Genomic DNA, 22,678 nt, shown 5'->3' with positions numbered 1-22,678 from the left:
AATATGATGGAGGTTCTGTGATGTTGTGGAGCTGTTTTTCCTCCAAAAACCCTGGAAACCTCGTTAGGGTACATGGCACTATGGAGTCCATGAAATACCAGGACATTTTATATCAAAATTTGGCTGCTGCTGCCAGGAAACAAAAACTGGGGCTTCATTGGATCTTCCAGCAGGACGGTGACCCTAAGCACATGTCCAAATAAACATTAAAATGGTCAGCTGACCGCAGAATCAAGCTTCTGCCATGGCCATCTCAGTCCCCTGACCTGAACCACACTGAAAACCTGTGGGCGGAGCTGAAGAGGAGAGTGCACAAGAGAGGGCTGAGGACCCTGGGTGATCTGGAGAGATTCTGTAAAGAGGAATGGTCTCAGATGCCCTGGTCTGTATTCTCCAACCTTATTTGTTTTTCTTTGAATAAATTTATTTCAATGAAAGGTTGGATTTTTCTCATTTTTTTTCAGTGTGAGATGAAGCTGCTTCGCCAAAAGGTGGATTTTTTTCTAACCCTTTTTACAAATCTTTACAAGGGGGCCAATAATTGTGGAGGGACTGTATATTATTTATATACGACACTGTATTTGTACTAAATGGTGGTAAGTTAATCATGTCCTCTACTGTGCACACCCGTGTAAAATAATCATTAAACTCATTTACTATATCAGTTTTCATTTTCAATTATAAGGCCCTTACTATCCTGCAGATGAGTGATTTCAGCTTTTAGAGCTCTTTTGGAGTTAAAATATTGGTAGAAACTTTTAATGTCATCCTTAACCTCCAATGCAGTCTTACTTTCGACATTCCACTTACTGTAGCGAATCTAATGTTATTTTTTAAGTCAACCCCTAGACTTAGATACTCCTGCTTTATTTTGAAATCATTAGCTATTTCCTACCTTAGTATCTCCAATGTACAGTGTGAAATACCCAGTAATACTCACCTCACTACCCACAGTTTACAGTGTGGAATACCCAGTCATACCTCAGTATCTCCAGGTTGCAGTCTAAGTCCCCCAGTCCAGCAGAGAGCAGCTTCACTCCTGAGTCCTGCAGGTCATTGTCACTCAGGTCCAGGTCTCTCAGGGGTGAGGAGTTTGATCTGAGAGCTGAAGCCAGTGCCTCACAGCATTTCTCTGTGAGTTCACACCAGCCCACCCTTAAAAAGATTAAACACTTTTAAATCCACTTTTTACACTGCAGCACTGTATTCAAATGAGGAGGATAAGGGTCATGACATAATGGATTTTCAGAAAACAATTAAATTATTAAAAATAATTTTAACAATCATTCCGATTCTGTTTGGTGTCCATTATTTTTTTGTCCATAACACGTTAAAGTCAGCATGTTTATCTGTAACAGTGCTGTTAACTTTGCTAACCAACACAAATGTTTTGCATGGATTATATGTGTCACGCCCAGCTCGTGTGATCCTCGTGTGCCACGCCCCCTCATTAACCACGTCTGCTGCCCCGATTCTGACCAGCTGTTTCCTGTTATTTCGGCTTGTCTTGTGTATTTCAGTCCGTGTTCAGGTCTGTTTCCCTAGATCTGTCATTGATGTTGTGAGCCGTGTTTCCTCGTCTGCCCTTAATAAACTCCGTTTGCTCGTCTTCACGGCTCCACTGCCCTGTCTGCCTGCTCCTCCACTCAGCGGACGTCACAATATGGTTGAATGGATGTTTCCTGCTTCCCTGCTTAATTATTTCTAGCATGGATCGAGGGCTGATAAGATTGTGGGATATAAGGAAGTAGGAGAAGAAAACAGAAGCTGTTTGTGTTTGTTTATTATGTAACTGCTGAAAGGCATTGTGGGTTTTCTTGCTGTCCAGTTACTTTTGTGTAAAATGCATATTCTGTACTCACTGCAGCTTCTCCAGTTTACAGCTGAGATCCTCCAGTACAGCAGAGAGTAGCTTCACTCCTGAATCTCCTGGGTGATTGTAGCTCAGGTCCAGCTCTCTCAGGTGTGAGGGGTTTAACTTCAGAGCTGAAGCCAGGGAAGAACAGCCTTCTTCTGTGACTCTACAGCCTGACAGCCTGCAGAGAAAGACAGAAACTCCCCAGTAAATAATATCACCTCACCATTATAATTATTAAATAAATGTGATGCTCTAATAAATAATTCAAGAATTACAGTTTAGTGTCTAAGACAAGGCAGGACCCCTCCTCTCTTTCCCTTAGCTAATTGCTCACTATCTCCTCTTCATAGTGTGGAATACACAGTAATACTGACCTCAGTATCTAAAGCGTACAGTGTGGAATACCCAATATTACTGACCTCAGTATCTCCAATTTGTGGTTTGGAATACCCAGCAATACTGGCCTCAGTATCCCCAGTTTACAGTGTGGAATATCCAGTAATACTGGCCTCAGTATCTCCAGTTTGCGGTGTGGAATACCCAGCAATACTGGCCTCAGTATCCTCAGTTTACAGTGTGGAATATCCAGTAATACTGGCCTCAGTATCCCCAGTTTACAGTGTGGAATATCCAGTAAAACTGACCTCAGTATCTCTAGTTTACAGTGTGGAATATCCAGTAATACTGACCTCAGTATCTCCAGTTTACAGTGTAAATCCCCCAGTGCAGCAGAGAGCAGCTTCACTCCTGAATCTCCTGGGTGATTGTAGCTCAGATCCAGCTCTCTCAGGGGTGAGGAGTTTGATCTGAGAGCTGAAGTCAGCACTTCACAGTGTTTATCTATGAGATCACAGCTGTTCAGCCTGAAACAGAAAACACTTTAAGACACAGACATATACACATCCTACACATTAGTAAAATACAAAGCATTACAATAAGCATTTGTTTTCATTATAATTAGCAGCACAGCTTACACTTCAAAATGAATTATAGTCTGCAGAGTGTTCTGTGCGTCCTGACAATCTGCTGCAGTCACATGATCACTAATTGTGAGTCAGTGCACCTTTGCTCAAAACTAGAGGTAAAAACATTAAGTACAAGCTATAGGAATACATAGGAACACATCAACAGCAAGATGGACGTGAACCTCCCATAACAGTCAGACCAGTGCTTCCAGTGCAGTCCTTAGCCATCTTTCTGCCAGGTGTCCCTACACTCGACACGTATCACTGAAAGGAGGAGATGTGAACATTCCCAGCAGCTAATGCAGCAGCAACTGGCACTTGGATTCCTGATCCCATGAGTAAAATCCTTTCTCTCCCTGTATTGTTATACCTGGGAACATGTCAAATCACCAATTACGTCTGGGTGATATGACGATATTATCAGTAATGAGTGTAATAAGACAAGTATCCCGGTGTCGATATCTGACCGTGACTAACCGGCGATTATCGTCTTTGCTGAGGAAACGCGCTTAGGCTACATACAAAGCAAGATAACAGAAGGATTCATGATTTGCTTTCAGTTCAGCTTTCTAGCCAAAGATTCTGAAGCAGTTAAAAAGAAACATTGCACAGAATTTCACAAGCATTGTCCCTTGCAGTAACCATGCGTTCGCCATTCTTGTAAGTTCAGTATTGTCACATCACCAACTTCTATCTCTGAGTCAGCAGCCAGAATGTCAGTCATTCAAGTGCAGCTTTCTGGTGGGAATTTTGAGCTTCCCTACTCAGTTTTTCATATCTTAGTCTCAGGCACAGCTTTAAGTGTGTCCCTGACCCCGCCAGGGCTGTGATTAGCATTGGTTGCTAACTGTTTAATAAAGGTGGTTAAAAGTAAAATCTCTCTCTCATCTATCTATCTGAATCAATTAATCATTATTTATATAGCGCATTTTAGCCACAGCGTTTATAAAGAATTTTGCAAACATTTAAAAAGAAGAAAAAGAAATTCAAATAAGCTCAGAATAAATAACAATAAGCGCAAAAGAAATAAAAATAGAGTAAAAATGTTTAAAAAAAATAAAATTAAAAACCATCATAAAGGACTTTAAATACCCATGTCCTCTTTAAGGGCCCCTCCTCAAAGGGGCCTGTAGCCCCTATGTCTTCTGGGGGAAGCGACCGCCCCCCCCACAATTACTGATATTAATAAAAGCATAAAATAATAAAACTGATTATCATAGGGGGGTGGCATGGTGGTGCAGTGGTTAGCACTGTTGCCTCACACCTCTGGGACCCGGGTTCGAGTCTCCGCCTGGGTCACATGTGTGGAGTTTGCATGTTCTCCCCATGTCGTCGTGGGGTTTCCTCCGGGTACTCTGGTTTCCCCCCACAGTCCAAAAACATGCTGAGGCTAATTGGAGTTGCTAAATTGCCCGTAGGTGTGCATGTGTGAGTGAATGGTGTGTGAGTGTGCCCTGCGATGGGCTGGCCCCCCATCCTGGGTTGTTCCCTGCCTCGTGCCCATTGCTTCCGGGATAGGCTGCGGACCCCCCGCTACCCAGTAGGACAAGCGGTTTGGAAAATGGATGGATGGATGATTACCATAGATTATTATATGCGTTGGTGAAAAGATGCTTTTTCAGCCTAGTTTTGAAAGTACTGAGACATTCAGTAGCTCTCAGGTTTTCTGGGAGACAGTTCCAGATTTTGGGCCCATAGTGACTAAAAGCTGCCCCCTCCCTCCCCAGCCGGGTTTTTGGAATAATCAGTAAATTACTACCGGATGATCTGACTGATCTACCTGGGACATACCTTACAGTCATGTTACTGAGGCAGGACAGAGCTAAACCACGTAAATATTTACAAATTAGCAAATGAACTTTAAAATCAATCCTAGAAGACAGAGGAAGCCAGTGCAGGGATGTGAGAGCAGGTGTGATGTGATCCCTGTGACTGGTGCGTGTTAACACTCCGCCAGCGGCATTCTGGGCCCGTTGTAGATGTGATCCCTGTGACCGGTGCGTGTTAACACTCCGCCATCGGCATTCTGGGCCCGTTATAGATGTGATCCCTCTGACTGGTGCGTGTTAACACTCCGCCAGCGCCATTCTGGGCCCGTTGTAGATGTGATCCCCGTGACTGGTGCGTGTTAACACTCCGTCAGCGGCATTCTGGGCCCGTTGTAGATGTGATCCCTGTGACTGGTGCATGTTAACACTCCGCCAGCGGCACTCTGGGCCCGTTGTAGATGTGATCCCTCTGACTGGTGCGTGTTAACACTCCGCCAGCAGCATTCTGGGCCCCTTGTAGATGTGATCCCTGTGACTGGTGCGTGTTAACACTCCGCCAGCAGCATTCTGGGCCCGTTGTAGATGTGATCCCTGTGACTGGTGCGTGTTAACACTCCGCCGGCGGCATTCTGGGCCCGTTGTAGATGTGATCCCTGTGACTGGTGCGTGTTAACACTCCGCCAGCAGCATTCTGGGCCCGTTGTAGATGTGATCCCTGTGACTGGTGCGTGTTAACACTCCGCCAGCGGCATTCTGGGCCCGTTGTAGATGTGATCCCTGTGACTGGTGCGTGTTAACACTCCGCCAGCAGCAGTCTGGGCCCGTTGTAGATATGATCCCTGTGACTGGTGCGTGTTAACACTCCACCAGCGGCATTCTGGGCCCGTTGTAGATGTGATCCCTGTGACTGGTGCGTGTTAACACTCCGCCAGCGGCATTCTGGGCCCGTTGTAGATGTGATCCCTGTGACTGGTGCGTGTTAACACTCCGCCAGCGGCACTCTGGGCCCGTTGTAGATGTGATCCCTGTGACTGGTGCGTGTTAACACTCCGCCAGCGGCATTCTGGGCCCGTTGTAGATGTGATCCCTGTGACTGGTGCGTGTTAACACTCCGCCAGCGGCATTCTGGGCCCGTTGTAGATGTGATCCCTGTGACTGGTGCGTGTTAACACTCCGCCAGCGGCATTCTGGGCCTGTTGTAGATGTGATCCCTGTGACTGGTGCGTGTTAACACTCCGCCAGCGGCATTCTGGGCCCATTGTAGATGTGAAACAGTAGATGTGAAACAGACAAGAGGGCATTACAGTAATCTATTCTACTAGAAAGAAAAGTAGGTATTATTTAATACTGCCAAGACCCCATCCACTCTGCAAACAAGTAAATCAGCTTCCTTTCATTCTAACAACCTATGCGTTCTGTTAACCTGCTTTATGACTTTATGGTCGTGTTTCCAGAAACTGTGCTTGCTTTGCAAAACAGTATTTCCCTTTTAAGGTTACCCATTTTAAATCTGGTGTAGGATCACAAATGATGCACATATCACAAAGCTTAAATTCCAGGTGGCCTGAGACAAGGCCTACCCTGGTACGAGAGGCACACATTGGCCTAGGCCTCAAAGGGGGGTTCGTGACCCCACACACACAGACACACTTAAACACACACAGATAACAAGGGAGGTCAGCACTCCAACTTTTATTGCTCAAAGTTTTAACGACCTACAGACAGCAGAGTGGACCTCAAGGACAGGGGTCCCTCGACTTGGCACACAACCCCCTCCCCAGACATCCTGCCTTACATACCACTCACCCAGCACCCCACAGAAAGTTTCTTTTAAGTTTGGCTGTTGTATATCTGTATATTTATTTACCCATGACTACTAGTCTCAATATACAGACAGGTTATGTTTGTAATGTGTCCTAACTTTCAAAGACTCTTTTTCTTTGACTGACAAACCTTCCCCCCCCCCTTTTCTTTGCCACATTCCTCAGCAGCCCTTATCTGATCTTTGTATTATTATCCTACCATGTCTATCTAAGGGTAAGATGTGCTGCTGACATGAGAATATGTCATATAATGTCCGTATAAAGGGTAACCTCTGATTGAGGTGCAACCTAGACCACTTAGACCAGGGACTGGTGTGAGTGATATAACATTATAACATAATATAAGTAATCATTAATTAATCATCACAGATGGTATTTGGTGTGAACCGCTAGGCTGGTACGGCATGTTTGGTATCAAACTGATGGAAAATCACTCCAGTTTTACACCACTTCAGCCTCTGTTCATTGAGTGCTCGCAATAGTCCCTGCCTCTGTGCGATTTGGCTACTAAGCTCTAAAACCTCAAACTCGACTGAAATATCGTGAGGCTCCCTCTCATTGGCCATGAGGGGAGCTTCGCTACCGATCGTTTACATTACCTGGTGATGCAGCTCGCTGGACGAGCCTACTAACCCAGGTTACTAAGCGATACTGGTAACTAGTGAATCCCATGTAAGTCTCACATTAACAGACTCACGGGGATTCGTAATTGAGTTTGGAGGAACCAACCATTCGGCATAACAATTAGTTAATAAACATCATTAAATAATGATTAATTCAAATGTAATTAATTTCAAAACATATTGGTGGAGATATTAAAATTTACCTGAGCTAAATATTCCTACAATGGTGTCCCTCAGGGATCAGTGCTGGGCCCACTACTGTACACTGTATATATTGGTCACATTATCAGAAATCATGGTGTTGGGTTTCATTGTTTTGCTGATGATACACAGTTATATATATCTGTTAAGCCGGATGATGCATCACAGCTCTCAGTTAGAAGACTGTCGACTAGATATCCGGTGCTGGATGGCAAATAATTTCTTTATGTTAAACACAGAAAAACAGAAGTACTGTTTTCTAGTCCGAAGGCGGCTCGAAATAAGTTTGACAACCTCAACCTTGGTGGTCTTCCTACCCAACCTGACACAGTGGTCAGAGATCTTGGTGTTTTGGTTGATTCAGATTTATGTTTCGATGCTCACATAAAAAGCATCACTAAAGCTGTGTTCTATCATGTACGGAACCTCGCCAAGCTTCGGAAGATGCTCTCCTTTCATGAAGCGGAAACACTAACACCTTTATAACTTCCAGGCTGGATACTGTAATGCCTTCCTTTCTGGGTGCCCATCTGGATCCTCACATAAACTTCAGCTGGAACAAAATGCAGCAGCCAGAGTTCTTACAAACACTAATAAATGTGATTATATTAGCCCTGTTCTATGCTCCCTTCACTGGCTTCCAGTTAAGTCTCGGATTAACTAAAAAATACTGCTATTGATTTATAAAACACTGAATGGCCTTGCACCAGAATACCTTAGTAACCTGCTGGCCTTATACAACCCTCCTCGCTTTCTTCCATCATAAAGAGCAGGATATCTGTTAGTACCCAGGGTAGAAAGAGCTACGGCAGGCTGCAGAGCTTTCTCTTATAGAGCTCTTCAGCTGTGGAATAGTCTTCCAGTGGATCTGCAGGATTCAGGCTGACTTTCAATATTCAAGTCTAGACTAAAAACACGCCTGTTTAGTTTAGCTTGTAGGGACTCTAGTTCTAGCTCTAGCTAACTGCTCACTCCCAGTCAGACCTATAGTGTGAGATGTAGAGCTGGGTGGGGATCGGTGCCATTGGCTTTGGATAAACTGAACTGTCAGTCTGTCACTTTAGCATCACACCCCCTTGTGGAACTGGAGTGCTGACATTTCAGGGACTCCCCATGCCTGCGTTCCCACCTGCCTCTCCCTCCTACTTATGCTGCCATAGCCATATCTGCCGGAACTTTCATACTGCACTCACCTAACTGTTTGCACTGCCTCTAGTCTCCCCTACTTTGGCTAACTGCACATTTTATTTCCCCTAATCCCCCTGGAGACCCCACATTTTCAAGATATCCTGCCTACCCTGCTGCCTGCGACGTCTCCACTACCTGTGACGTCCTTCTGGCCTGCTGCTGCCCCCTGGAGGATGGGCTCCCCCTTTGAGTCTGGTTAGGGTTAGGGCTTCCTCTGCTGCCCCCTGGAGGATGGGCTCCTCCTCTGAGTCTGGTTCCTCCCAAGCTTTCGTCTTTCTAGGGAGTTTTTCCTTGCCACTGTCCCCTCTGACTTGCTCACTGGGGGCTTTGGGCAGGGATGCTGTAAAGTGCTTTGAGATGATATAATGTTGTGAAAATACACTATACAAATAAATCTGAACTGAACTGAAATTGCACTCAGTGTTTGGGGGGAGGACTCAAAATGATTGTTTATTGCGATATTTTTATACTAAATTACACATACACATTTTTTAACTTATCACCCAGCCCTAATCAACAATACACTAATTGGAAAGCTATCAGTCCTGTGAAATAGGCTTTTAGAAAAATGTTTGTTTGAATGATCAATGAATAATGATACTTCATTCACCCCCATGGGGAAATTGTCTTTTCGCCCCTCCCATCTTGCTCTCCAAGAGACACACAGACACATATACAGGTGAGAGGAAGTTTGGGGGTCGCAGCGCAGGATCGGCCAGCATCCAGCACCCCTGGAGCTCAAGGACCCAGCGATGACATCACTCTGCCGGCCAAGAGATCTGAACCAGCGACCTTCCGCTCATGGACACAGAGTCCGAGCCCAAAGAGTCAGGCACCACACCCAGTATTTACAGAAATGCTTCCTACAGCATCCAGAACTGAAACGAATATGAGTGGTTTTCCCACTATTAATGAAAACTGGACCATTCTGTATGATGCTGTATCTTTGGTTATTTGTTACACAAAGGATGTTCGTGGAAATCTTGTCTTTTTGTTTTTACTACATCACTACCTTCAGTTAATATGAACTAGATTAAAAAGGAACCTTGTTGATAAAAGAGGGGAAATAAATTACATATATATATATATATATATTCATTTTATATTTTAAACAATGTTTATCTATTTCTGCCGGACTAGATGTGTCGTCACATCCTCAGCCAGGTGCAGCTGAGGCCAGCAGAGGGCGCCAGTGAGCAGCCAGAGACAGCAGTCATACGGAAGCTCCCAGCTCTGGGCTCCATCACATGAACACGCCTGCTGACAATAACACTCACATACCACTGATACACCCTGTGGATAAAGAGCCCTCACTGTTTCTATAGCAGGTTAGGATGCTGTGCCTGTGATCAGAAGGCAGACTGGATGGGAATGGAAACGTAGTAACAAACAAAAAGTGACATCACTACCTTCAGTCATTATAAAGTCTGTGGTCAGGATTAGCTACTGCTATACAAACAGCTATAGCTGTGATTATCAAAATAAAACCCACTTATTAATGCATGAGGAGAAAGATATAATAAATATTACACATTTCAAACAATATTCATGTATCACTGCCAGACCAGACATGATTTCCCATCCCCACGTCACTTACAGAGCCGTCCTGGAGTTCTTGACCACAGGCAGCAGCCTGCAGTGCTGTTTATCTCGTCTGATGTATTTTTTCAGGTCAAACACATCCAGCTCCTCATCTGACATCAGCATCACAAAGGCCAGAGCTGAGTATTGTGCAGGTGAGAGGTCATCTGCTGAAATGTTTCCTGAATTCAGGTATCTTTGTACTTCCTCTACTAGAGAATTGTCACCCAGTTCAGTCAGACAGTGGAACAGATTGATGGTCCTTTCTGGAGATAAATTCTCCTTTATTTTCCCCTTGATGTACTGGGCTGTATCCTTAATGGTATGTGAGCTGATTCTTGTCGGCCCCAGTAGCCTTTGTAACAGAGTCTTTCTGGAGTCTGTTGAGAGGCCCAGGAGGAAGCGGAGGTAGAGGTCCAAGTGTCCATTCTTGCTCTCTAATGCCTGATCCATTGCAGTCTCCAGCAGGTCAGCTGATGAGTTTGACAGAAACACATATAAAGCAGCGAGATACTCCTGGATGCTCAGATGCACAAAGCAGTACACCTTCTCCTGGTACAACCCATACTCCTCTTTAAAGACTTCTGTGCAGACTCCAGAGTAAACTGAAGTTTCAGCGACATCAATGTCATTCTCTGTCAGATCTTGCTCATAAAATATGAGATGGCCTTTCTCAAGGTTGTCAAAAGCAAGTTTACCAAGTTTTAAAAGGAATTGCTTGCTGTATTCCTTAAGCTTAGTTTCATGGTTTTTCATATACTTGTCATTTTTTAAACTTGTCTGAAAGATCAGGAAGTGTGTGTACATTTCAGTCAGAGTCTTTGGAATTTCTCCCCTGTCAGTCTCACTAAAAAGCCTCTTAAGCACAGTGGCTGAAATCCAGCAGAACACAGGTATGTGGCACATGATGAAGAGGCTCCTTGATGATTTCACATGTGTGATAATCCTGCTGGCCAGGCTCTGATCATTAAATCTCCTCCTGAAATACTCCTCCTTCTGGGCATCACTGAACCCTCGTATCTCTGTCACCTGGTGGACACACTCAGCTGGTATCTGATTGGCTGCTGCTGGCCGGGAGGTTATCCAGAGGAGAGCGGATGGGAGCAGATTCCCCTTAATGAGGTTAGTCAACAGCACATCTAGTGACGTTTTCTTTGTTACATCAAACCAGCTCTCATTGTTCTGAAAATCCAGAGGAAGGCGACACTCATCCAGACCATCAAAGATGAACAAGACTTTGGAGCTAAACAGGTCAGTGGATTGAAATGATTTCAGTTCTGGGACAAAGTGGTGAAGCAGTTCAATCAGACTGTATTCACCCTTAATCAAATTCAGGTCCCGGAAAGGAAGAGCAAATATGAAGTGAACATCCTGGTTTGCTTTTCCTTCTGCCCAGTCCAGAATAAATTTCTGCACAGAGACTGTTTTCCCGATGCCTGCCACCCCTTTAGTGAGTACAGTTCTGATAGGTGTCACACGCCCACATAAGGGTTTAAATATATCATTGCACTTGACTGTAGTATCTTCTGTTCGCCTTTTCTTGGATGCTGTTTCAATCTGTCTCACTTCATGTTCATCATTGACTGCTCCAGTCCCACCTTCAGTTATGTAGAGTTCTGTGTAAATCTCACTGAGAAGTGTTGGCTGTCCTTCCTTAGCTTTCCCTTCAAATACACACTCAAATTGCTTCTTAAGTTTAGCTTTGATTTCCTGTAGCATGAGCTTTCCTGAAAAGAAATGAGAGGAAAATGCACTAATTCTCACCGTGATCCTGACCAGTATGAGGAAGAATATTTTCCAAAAACACTTTTTTACACACATATATCCAGATATTTCCCTGTGACTGTGACTGTGAAACTGAAAGTTTTATCATGTGTATTTTACTGGAACACCACATACAGGACCGTGAATAAGCCTTAGGCAGCCAAAGGAAATGTTTAAAGTCATTTATCTGGGTAGTAAGTGTACCCAACCAAAAAAAACACAAAACCCCTTTTCATTTCCCAAACCTCTCCTCAGGGGCACCATGGCATGACCCGGCTCGTCGGCTCCTCGTGTGTGCCACGCCCCCTGATTACCCACGTGTGCTTCCCTGATTGTTTCCAGCCCTGTCTGATTACTTTGCTTAGTCTTGTCCTATTTAAGTCCTGGTCTGACCTGTTCCCCTTGTCCGTCATTGTGGATTTGGTGTGGTGTGTGTTTCAAGCTCCTGTCCCGTTGTAAATAAACCCCAGTTTAGCCCTGATCACTGCCTGCCTGCCTCTCCTTACCTGCCGACCCGCACGATCGCTGCTTCCCGCGAACACGATCGTGACACACCACAGCCAGTCCATGTATTTGTTAAATTTCACCACCAGCTCACTTCATTAATTAATTAAATTAGTTTAAAACTCAAGAAGATATTGATCAGCCACATGAGGTGTGTTAGTGGTCAAGTAAAAAAATATGTGGATATACTGCACGATTTCTGCAAATATTAGGGTGATGTTGGGAGAGGTTCTGAAATGGCAAACACACTTTGACATACATATTATAGTAGTTCTACACCAACATGAAGACCATTTAAACATCCTTTTCTCTGCCTGCCTAAGGCTTTTGCACAATATTGTACATGTACATAATGTTATAAAGCTCTTACTCTTGTCCAGCAGGTCAGCAAGATCATTTTGCTTCATGGTCCTCAGGATGTACAGTGTGATCTTCAGAGCTACCTCTCTAACACTGGTCTTCTGCATCTGACCATCACAGTCCAGGTCATTGTCCTCCTCCAGCTGAGGCTCAGAGCATTCTGGGTAATTCTGATCTAGGTGCCTCACAAACGTCTTCAGTTCCTCCTTTAGGAACTTCATGGCTTTTTCCTCTAGCGACTAAAATAAACAGTCAGAGTTAATTATTGCTACTTACACCAAACCTTTTCAGAGTCTCACTTGTGAATCATAGATTAAAACATATTTTCTTTAAGATGATGAATTTCTTATTATACAGCTATATAAAATATAAGCTAATTGCCATAACAGCCAAGAAAATATATATCAGCAATAAATACAAACCTTCAATATGGATGATAAACCCGATTTATCATGTAGATTTGAACTGCATTCTTCCATTTGGTCTCTGTGAATTAGGCAGAAACATAAAGACCTCAATTCATCTACAGAAATGTAACAGAAAGACTGAAAAGTTCCCCATTAAAATTGCTGTTACTGCAGATAAAGAATAACATTGTGGTATATTACAACATCAATTCCAAAAAGTTGGGACATTGTGAAAATTGTAAATAAAAACAGAATGCAGTGATATGGAAATCTCATAAACCTGTATTATATTCATAACAAAGTATAGAAAACATATAAGATGTTTAAACTGAGACATTTTGCTATTTCATGAAAAATATTGGCTCATTTTGAATTTCATGACAGCAACACGTCTCAAAAAGTTGGGATGGAGGCAATAGGAGGCTGGAAAAGTTTGTGGTGCAAAAACCCAACAGCTGGAGGAACAATATGCAAATAATTAGGTCAACTGGCAACAGGTGAGTAACATGACTGGGTATAAAAAGAGCATCTTAGAGTTGCAGTGTCTCTCTGAAGTAAAGATGGGCAGAGGGTCACAATCCCCCTAATACTGTACAGGCAAATAGTGGAGCAATTTCAGAAAGAAGTTCCTCAGTATAAAACTGCAAAGAGGTTGAATATTTCATCATCTACAGCACATAAATGAATTCCCTTGTATTCTTCTTATTCCTATTTATTCTATTTATCCCTTTTGTATATTTTATTTGTCTTTGTATCTATATATGTGTATATATATAACATTTGCTCACATTGTGTAACTTCTGTCGGTGCTGTGCTCTTGGAAATCGAATTTCCCAGAAGAATCTACCCGAGGGATTAATAAAGTTTCTTTCTTTCTTTCTATCTATCTATCTATCTATCTATCTATCTATCTATCTATCTATCTATCTATCTATCTATAATGTAATCAAAAGAATCTGAGAATCTGGAGAAATCTCTGTGAAAAACCAGACTAGATGCCTGTGATATGTTGGCCCTTAGGCAGCACTGCATCACAAACAGGCATGATTCTGTAATGGAATCACTAAATATGCTCAGGAATATTTCCCACAAACATTGTCAGTGAACACAATTCGCGCTGCCATGCACAGATGCCAGTTAAAACTCTATCATTCAAAGAAGAAGCCGAATATGAAGGTGATCCAGAATCACCGATGTCGTCTCTGGGCCAAAGCTCATTTAAAATGGACTGCGGCTGAGTGGAAAACTGTTCTGTGGTCAGTCGAATCTACATTTGAGATTCTTTTTGGAAACCAGGGACACCATGTCATTCGGACTAAAGAGGAGAAGGACCACCCAGCGTATTATCAGCACTCAGTTCAAAAGGCAGCATCTCTGATGGTGTGGGGGTGCATTAGTACATATGGCAGGGGCAGCCTGCATATCTGGAAAGGCACCATCGATGCTGAAAGGTATGTCCAGGTCCTAGAGCAACAGATGCTCCCATCCAGACGACGTCTCTTTCAGTGAAGACCTTGCATTTTCCCACATGACAATGCCAAACCACACACTGCATCAATTACAACATGATGGATTCGTAGAAGAAGGGTCCGGGTACTGAACTGGCCTGCCAGGGGTCCAGATCTTCCAGCCACTGAGAACATTTGGATGCTCCATAAAATGAAAAATATGACACAGAAGATCTAGGACAGTTCAGCAACTAGAATCCTGTATCAGACAAGAATGGGACAACATTCCTCTCCCAAAACTCAAACAACTGATCTCCTCAGTCCCCAGACATTTACAGACTGTTGTTAAAAGAAGAGGAGATGCCACACAGTGGTAAACATGGCCTTGTCCCAACTGTTTTGAGATGTGTTGCTGCTGCGACATTCAAAATTTTTCCTTACAATGATGCATTTTCTCAGTTTGAACATTTGATATGTTTTCTGTTCTGTTATGAATAAAATACAGGTTTATCAGATTTCTATATCACTGCATTCTGTTTTTATTTACAACTTGCAGAACATCCCAACATTTTTGGAATCGGGGTTGTAGTTTGGAAAGATGTATCTGCCATGTTAAGCTTTATTCACTGGGGCGGCTTCCTGATTCTCTCATGACAGCAGAAGAGAACCAGTGACATCAGGCTCCAGCACACAGAGACACAGCAGGCAGGAAGGACAGTTTTCTATGCAGCCCTTTGTACCCAGTAAACACCGCTCTTGTTTTACACGCTTTCCGACTCATTTGGTTAATATCATTCATCCATTCATTTGGTCTTCTTAAATAACTCCGGTGTGCGTATTAAGTGAGACTATGCAAGTCTATCTTGTAAGAGCCTTGGACAGGAGGGATGGTCTGTTACTCGCCTCTAGTATAGAAGAACTGGCTGATTGTGGAAGAAGACGGTGAAGACAGAAGATGGCGAGGTCTTTTTATTAAGCTACACATATTAAAGTGCTGCCCACTGACCAGCCCTAGCTAGGAGCCCAGTTTACTTTTATGTTATGGCCTGACTATAGACCCAGAGAGACATGCATGCTAGTGGCTGTAACACTGTTACCTCTCAGGGCTCTTTCTCTTACACCCCACAGGGGGGCGCATTTCATGGCTTGCACTATAAATGTTGTGACTCACAGCTTCTAATGTCCTGAGGCCCCAGGGCACTGGCCCCACTGGCCCGGTCCATAACCCAGCTGAGGCTCCAGGGGGCGCTATCTTGGAGCACCTTCAGCCACCGACTCATTCCCCCACCGTGAGCTAAGAAGCTACTGGGGATCTTTCCTGCCTGCTGCCGTTAGACACCACAATGCCTGCTGTCGATGTGCAGCCCCCACAGCCAGCCTTAACGTCCCATTTTTAACTATTTAAAATTTTTTATCTATATTTATGTATTGAACTATACTGTATGGTATTTTCAGGATTTTTTCTTTGTGTACTGTACATTTTTTAAACTTGTTATCCTACAGAAATTTCATTTACTTCTAAAAATGTTTACTTATATTTGCACTGAATCAGGAAAATGTAATTGTCACCTTTGGCAAAGAAACCAATAGTCTTTCTCTGTTTTGTCTGATGATCCTGGTTCATTATTAAGCCACATTGTTCCATTAAACATGTTAAACTAAAGCCTTAGTCTGAGCATAATCTAATGGATTCATGAGAGTGAAATTATTTATTAAAACAGAAACATCCATCTCACGAGGTGACAATATATTGTCGAGTCATTCTTTAATGGACATGCAGGGGGGTAACAGGCAAACCAGTTTTTTACAGCTCTGTGCTGAGGACTGAAATTTAAAATCCACTTTGCGATTAAATAATTTCCAATTCCAGCTCACAGGAAGTCAGGTGTTACAGTAATCCTCATCCATTTACCTCAGATGTTATTTATATAGAATACAGACAAAACTTTTGTTTAAATTCTCAAGGTGATGGAATCTGTTAAAGGTAAAAATCGGTGCATTCATTATAAATATGTTATTTCCTCATAGCTTGTATGTGTCTCTGTGCCATTTGACTGAGAGTCTGAATGTCATTAACAGTGTTTGTTTAAATGCACATTTACCTTTGATCTGTAGGAAAAGGTTCCTCTCTGAAGGCATGTGGGTGATCCATTGACCAGTCACTCTTCATGGAAACACAGCTGGGTACAGGGGAGTCTGCTCTCTTCATCGGGACACTGTGGGCAGCGAGAGGAAATAAACCCTCATGGTATAAATATAATTCATACAATGGGGACGGCATCACACTGCTGTTTAGCCTTCTGCTCTGCCTTCATGTACTTTGATATGCTGTGAAGCTCTTCATGTAAACAGACTTATTTACAGTCAGCTTTTAAGGAAATTATCTCATCTAAAATTTAAATATTATATGAAACTTTTAGTATGTCCATTAAAAACCTCCATAACTAGACTAGACTGATGTTCCTTTTTACCTGTTTATATATGTTTTTGTTTGTTTGTTTAGTTTTGTTATGTGGCCATTTTGTATAGGAGGGATGGTCTGTTACTCGCCTCTAGTATAAAAGAACTGGCTGATTGCGGAAGAAGACGGTGAAGACAGAAGATGGCGAGGTCTTTTTATTAAGCTACACATATTAAAGTGCTGCCCACTGACCAGCCCTAGCTAGGAGCCCAGTTTACTTTTATGTTATGGCCTGACTATAGACCCAGAGAGACATGCATGCTAGTGGGCTGTAACACTGTTACCTATCAGGGCTCTTTCTGTTACACCCCACAGGGGGGCGCATTTCAGAAGCAGATCCATCCATTTCTATGCTGATCCAGACCAGATGATTCCTGCTGGGGCCTCTGTGAACATGAAGGGTAAGTAGATATATAGATAAATACACAATATCGAGGACTCAGCATTTTTACATCAAACTAATGAATTGTGTCTCCATTCTGTTATGTTCCATGTGTAGAATTACACATAGTAAAGAGGTTTAATGCAAACTTTCAATGCCACATTTTTAATAAATAATTATATGTATCAACATCCTCTCCTGGAGCCGACACCTTATGGTGGTGGAGGGGTTTCGTGTTCCAGTGATCCCAGGAGCTAAGCTGCCCAGGGCTTTATGCCCCTGGTAGGGTCACCGAAGGCAAACAGGTCCTGGGTGAGGAAGCAGACGAACTGCAGCTCATTAGACCCCTTATGATGAGGAAAAACATAGATTCACGGTTTCCCTCCCCCGGATGTGGGTCACCGGGCCCTCCCTTCCCCCCCCCACAGCCAGGCCTGCACCCATGGGGCCTGGTCGGGCATAGCCTGAAGAAGGCACATAGGCTCCCCCTCCAGTGGGCTCATCACCTGTAGGAGGGGCGAAAGGGGTCGGGTGCAGTGTGAGTTGGGCAGTGGTCGAAGGCAGGGACCTTCGCTGGGATCCTCAGCTGCAGAAGTTGGCTCTAGGGACATGGAATGTCATCTCTCTGGTGGAGAAGAAGCCTGAGCTGGTGTGTGAGGTTGTGAGGTTCTGACTAGACTTTTATGGATGGAATTTCTAGGCACAGCCAGGGCACTGAGGGTTTGGTGACCTCAGGATTGGGTCTCTGCTTTTTGCAGGTGATGTGGTTCAGTTGGCTTCACTGGACTGTGACCTTCGGCTCTCACTGGAGCAGTTCGCAGCCAAGTGTGAAGCGGCTGGGATGAGGATCAGCACCTCCAAATCCGAGACCATGGTCCTCAGCCGGAAAAGGGTGGAGTGCTCTCTGGGTCGGGGAGGAGGTACTTCTCCAAGTGGAGGAGATTAAGTATCTCGGATCTCTCAAGATCGAGGAAAATAGCAGGAAAATCATCACAGATCCCACACAGCCTGGACACAGACTCTCTGACCTGCTGCCCTCTGGCAGACGATATAGAAGCCTGCAGACCAGGACACCCGACACAGGAACAGCTTCTCTCCCCTCGCCATCTCCCTCCTAAACAGCTGATCTGTCACACTGCTAAACACCTACAGCACTGCAACTGCACTGTATGTACAGTCTGTGGGATATATTTCTGTAATCTTTGTATTTTCTGTATATAAGATTTATGTTGCTTACTATATCGTATTGTTCATTTACACACTTTATGTATATGTGTGTGTATGTATATATGTATGTATATATGTACACATGTATATATATACAGTATCCATAAATATATTTACATTTATAAATAGTATAAACATATTATACGTACAAATAACTTTTATAAAAAAAATTACATTTACCTTTATATTTATAAATATAAATCCATAATACATATTCTTATTGTAGATTGTTGTTGGTTTTACACTGTTGTGCTTGAGACCATCGACCGGAATCTAATTCCTTGTATGTGTTCGCTCACATACTTGGCCAATAAACCCGATTCTGATTCTGATTCTGAGACTGATTTCCAAGGGACCTAAAAGTATGACAAGTCCAAATCGCTATTACAACAGTTCCGAATATACTTTAACCATGTCGAAGTCACAAAGATGTTCCCATTTTTCCTCAACTCGTTCTCACACTGACAAGAAAAAAAAATTAATCAGCTCTACAAGTATCCGCTGGTCAGGAAGACGACGACTCCCATTCTATCGCGGGCGGCGCCGATTCTGTGTTGGACCGGATTTTGGCTCGTATCGATGGTATTGAAAAATCTCTAAACGCCTTGGACGATATAAAATCATCAATTTCCTCCATTGAGAAATCTCTTTCTATCTTATTACTGTTAATGATTTGTTGTGATTGGTCGGCTCCACTACTCACGGTTTGGCGGAGTAAGTGACACCACCTTCTGTCATTCAGCTGCGCTGTGGGTTGCGTTTGACTTATTCTTTACCGATTATTAGAATCAGACTTACGTACTATTTGCATTAAACAGTTTAAATACGACTGCAAAGTATGACTACAATTAAGATCAGCACATTTCAGATTGGAGAACACAGAACAGATCCGTAGTAAAACCTTTGATTTAATAAAATGTTAAGCATAGAGTTTAACCCGGATGTTTCGGCACACTGGCATTAATCCCCAACACTTAATAAAAGAAAAACTTAATATAGCTTAAAAATATTACAGCCTACGTCCCGGTCCATAGTTACGCAGCACAGTATATTAGGCGAACTCATGGCTGAGCGTAAGTAATTAAATATTATTGATGTTAATTTGAAAACTCTTCAGGCAAGATCTTTGAAAAATCTTCTGATACACGTACCTAATGTGCTGTACGGACGTATATTTAATGTTTAATTATATTGAAAATTTTAAATTCCGCTGTATATGTAGGCTGTGTTAAACATATCAATTTTATTATTAATTTAATTTTACCTTGAAACATAGAATATCTTTACATTACTCCAGAATCTTGATAAAATGTTTCTTGATAAAACGGCGACTCTGCCTTTAAAATGCCGACACTTAATTTCACTTTCGTTTACAGGCAGGAAATGATCAGCTCCGTCTCATGCAAAAAATGGACACGGACTCAGCGGCACTTCGTAGGGTTTTGGGGGGATATTATTTATGTGTCTATGTTGCACACTTGGACAAGGTGAATAAATTACAGGCATGCATAGGGTTCTTTTTCAATAATGTGATGATTTTTACTTCACCGGAAAAACACTGAAATACAAGCACAAAAACCCGCTTGTTAAACAGGACTGTATGCGGCGATCCTTGTCGAGTGTTCTGCATGACGCATGCGTCCTTTGCACTCCACTCGCGCTCATTCAATTTTTACACATACAATTACTTTTAAACATTTATGTCGATTTACATTCGCTTCGAAACAACTACTTAACACACAGATAAACACATTCGTTCTTATACATATAAACAATCAATAATCCCACAATTAACTTTCCTCAATACGCACACTGATAATGTTCGGGCGAGCTCGTACAACTGTATGGTCTGAGTAGCTACAGGTTTTCCCTTACTGATATTCATTAATATTTCTGTATTACTCATTCGTAACTGTTCTGATCGATTTACATTTATCCTAAACAGTTACGTGAGTATCACACAGTAAGTTTCACTTTGCCCCTTCTTTCACCTGAAACACAAGCACAAAAACCCGCTTGTTAAACAGGACTGTAAGCAGCGATCCTTGTCGAGTGCTCTGCATGACCCATGCGCTCTTTGCACCCCCCCCCCCCGCGAGCTGGCCAAAGTGCCTGTGTGTGCTCCGCTCCTGTTACCCTGCCTGCCTGAATCGCACCACAGTTGTCCCTGCCCTAAACCCATCAGCCACGCAGTACATTACACTATCACAAGAGATGAACAATGCAAATAACAGTGCAAAATAATAACATTGAACACAATATTTAGCATATGGGAAACTAACAAGGGGTCCACATCTATTAGCAACAATAATCGTAATTCGGTTAGGCCACTTAAAAAATTTTTTAAATTGGTTCTCGTCCCCTCCCGACCCGCCGAAATGCCTCTGACCCGAATTTTTTTATTTATTTATTTCGTAAAAATCGCATGGAAAATGCCCAAGAATGACGAAATTTGAATTTCCCGCGCATTCCACATCGACGATTGATCCACATTGTGTAATCCTAGTCTTGGAATGGTTTCATGAACCTAAATTTGTCTCTACCTGAGATGGGCTAGTGCAAAGATTTAAATCTGGGGTAGTGATGTGGTACATGTTCTTAAGTACTTGTTTGTAGAGTTGCATTTCCTTGTTCAACCATTCAGGTTCCTGTATTTTGTAAATTCCTCGTGTTTTAACATGTTCTAATACACTTTCTTTCTAGATATATATTTTAAAATCTTGGTTGTTCATTTAGAATGGGAATGACAAACAGAATATTGGTTTCAAATAGTATCATTTTTATATTCACGAATGAAACATCAGCATAAAGTATCCAAATCAATATGTAGTGGCAAATTTTCAGGGTTATAATCAAATAAATTCAACCACTTCCTCATATGAGCAGACCAGACAACTTTTTGACTCGTATCCACGTCCACTTCGTTAACAACCGAACTTACTCACTCGAAATCCTTGTAACCGTCGAACTCTTTTATTTTCAAAAAGGTTGTCATCAACGGGATCACATCCAGTTGTGAATAAGCTTCAGTTTTTCTAATTAATAATCAACAATGAACGAAATAATAATGGATTAGGATTCACGGTCCAAAAACTATATACTGCCAAGCTGCGCATATGTCCACTTTTCCTCCTTTTCCTTTTTTTTACCGTTGTCACATGCACAGCCCTGGATTCACACATTGACCAATGGAAACGCAGCGTCAATAACGCTACGTACATTTCCGTACTTTTAACCCTAACAATGGCTATTGGTATGTAAGCCCAAAAATAACATTCGAATTTGAAATATCAACAAAAAATATTAAAAGGATATTTTTTCTGTACTTTGGCTCTAACACAATAGTTGGGAAGGCATTTATGAGATACACATGGATCAAGGAATTTCCATTCTTGTATTTTCTTACATTTAATATATTTGAAACGCAACAAACTGGAAGAACTGAGGAGGCGTACTAAGTAGGTCTGCTCTCTTCGGTATGTATTTTCAAATATGTTTTTTCTTACATATTTGAAAGTCCAAACAGTCAATCAAAATTTGTAAAAAGGACGAGAACCAATTTTTTTTAAGTGGCCTTATAACACAGATTCAGGATGATCGTGCGTGTAAAAAGCGGTACTGCAGTATAGTGATGTGTCGGTCGCGAACGAAACGGCTCTCGGAACCGGCTCTTTGAAGTGAACGATCGGAGCCGGCTCCTGCCTGTGAGCCGGAGTCAGAGCCGCTTTTTTTCTTTCTTTATTTTTTTTTCAAGGCGCACGGATTGGTCAACCGCACGATGCGTGCCTGCTCTGAGCAAGAAGGGGAGGGGCGGTGATGCAGGGTGCGTTCGACTTGGGCTTAAGTCTTAAATCGTCTTGCTTTCGTGACGTTTTTGTACCATGGTGACGTTTTGCAGCGCCGGCCGAAGTTGGACAAAAAGAAATCTAACCATGATGTATTGCTTTAAGCCAGTGCCGTAAATAGCTGCGTGAAGTCGAACGCACCCATAGACAAATACAGCAATCACACGCACAAGACAGAGAAACAGGAGGGAAGGAGACGCGTGCGACAAAATGAATGACTGCAGGAAACGGAGTAAAATTTGGATACATTTCAATTACATTGATAATACAAA

General features: G+C 42.7%; 1 protein-coding gene across 4 annotated transcripts; it reads right to left on the bottom strand.

Moving 5' to 3' along the window:
* Positions 1 to 447: 447 nt before the first annotated feature.
* LOC125721418 (NLR family CARD domain-containing protein 3-like) lies at positions 448 to 20,622 on the bottom strand. Of its 4 annotated transcripts, XM_048997313.1 has the most exons (12): positions 20,553 to 20,622; positions 19,826 to 20,119; positions 19,265 to 19,308; positions 17,841 to 17,935; positions 17,237 to 17,338; positions 16,594 to 16,707; positions 13,059 to 13,122; positions 12,647 to 12,875; positions 10,025 to 11,735; positions 2,548 to 2,721; positions 1,863 to 2,036; positions 448 to 1,155 (listed from the first exon to the last, which is right to left on the bottom strand). In XM_048997313.1, exons 2-12 carry the CDS (start codon positions 19,833 to 19,835, stop codon positions 945 to 947), a joined length of 2,928 nt encoding a protein of 975 aa, XP_048853270.1. In that variant the 5' UTR covers positions 19,836 to 20,119; positions 20,553 to 20,622; the 3' UTR covers positions 448 to 944. The 4 variants fall into 4 exon arrangements, with proteins under 4 accessions (XP_048853270.1, XP_048853272.1, XP_048853271.1 ...); XM_048997315.1 differs by lacking the exons at positions 1,863 to 2,036; positions 20,553 to 20,622 and having other exon boundaries at positions 448 to 1,073; positions 2,640 to 2,721; positions 19,826 to 20,503; XM_048997314.1 differs by lacking the exons at positions 17,841 to 17,935; positions 19,265 to 19,308; positions 19,826 to 20,119 and having other exon boundaries at positions 454 to 1,155; positions 20,553 to 20,572.
* Between the last annotated feature and the right edge of the window lie 2,056 nt (positions 20,623 to 22,678).

Source organism: Brienomyrus brachyistius, unplaced genomic scaffold, assembly GCF_023856365.1.
Source record: "Brienomyrus brachyistius isolate T26 unplaced genomic scaffold, BBRACH_0.4 scaffold33, whole genome shotgun sequence".
In the NCBI taxonomy this organism is placed as follows: domain Eukaryota; kingdom Metazoa; phylum Chordata; class Actinopteri; order Osteoglossiformes; family Mormyridae; genus Brienomyrus; species Brienomyrus brachyistius.
Note: the sequence above shows the minus strand (reverse complement) of the source record. Positions and strands in the feature narration are given on the sequence as shown.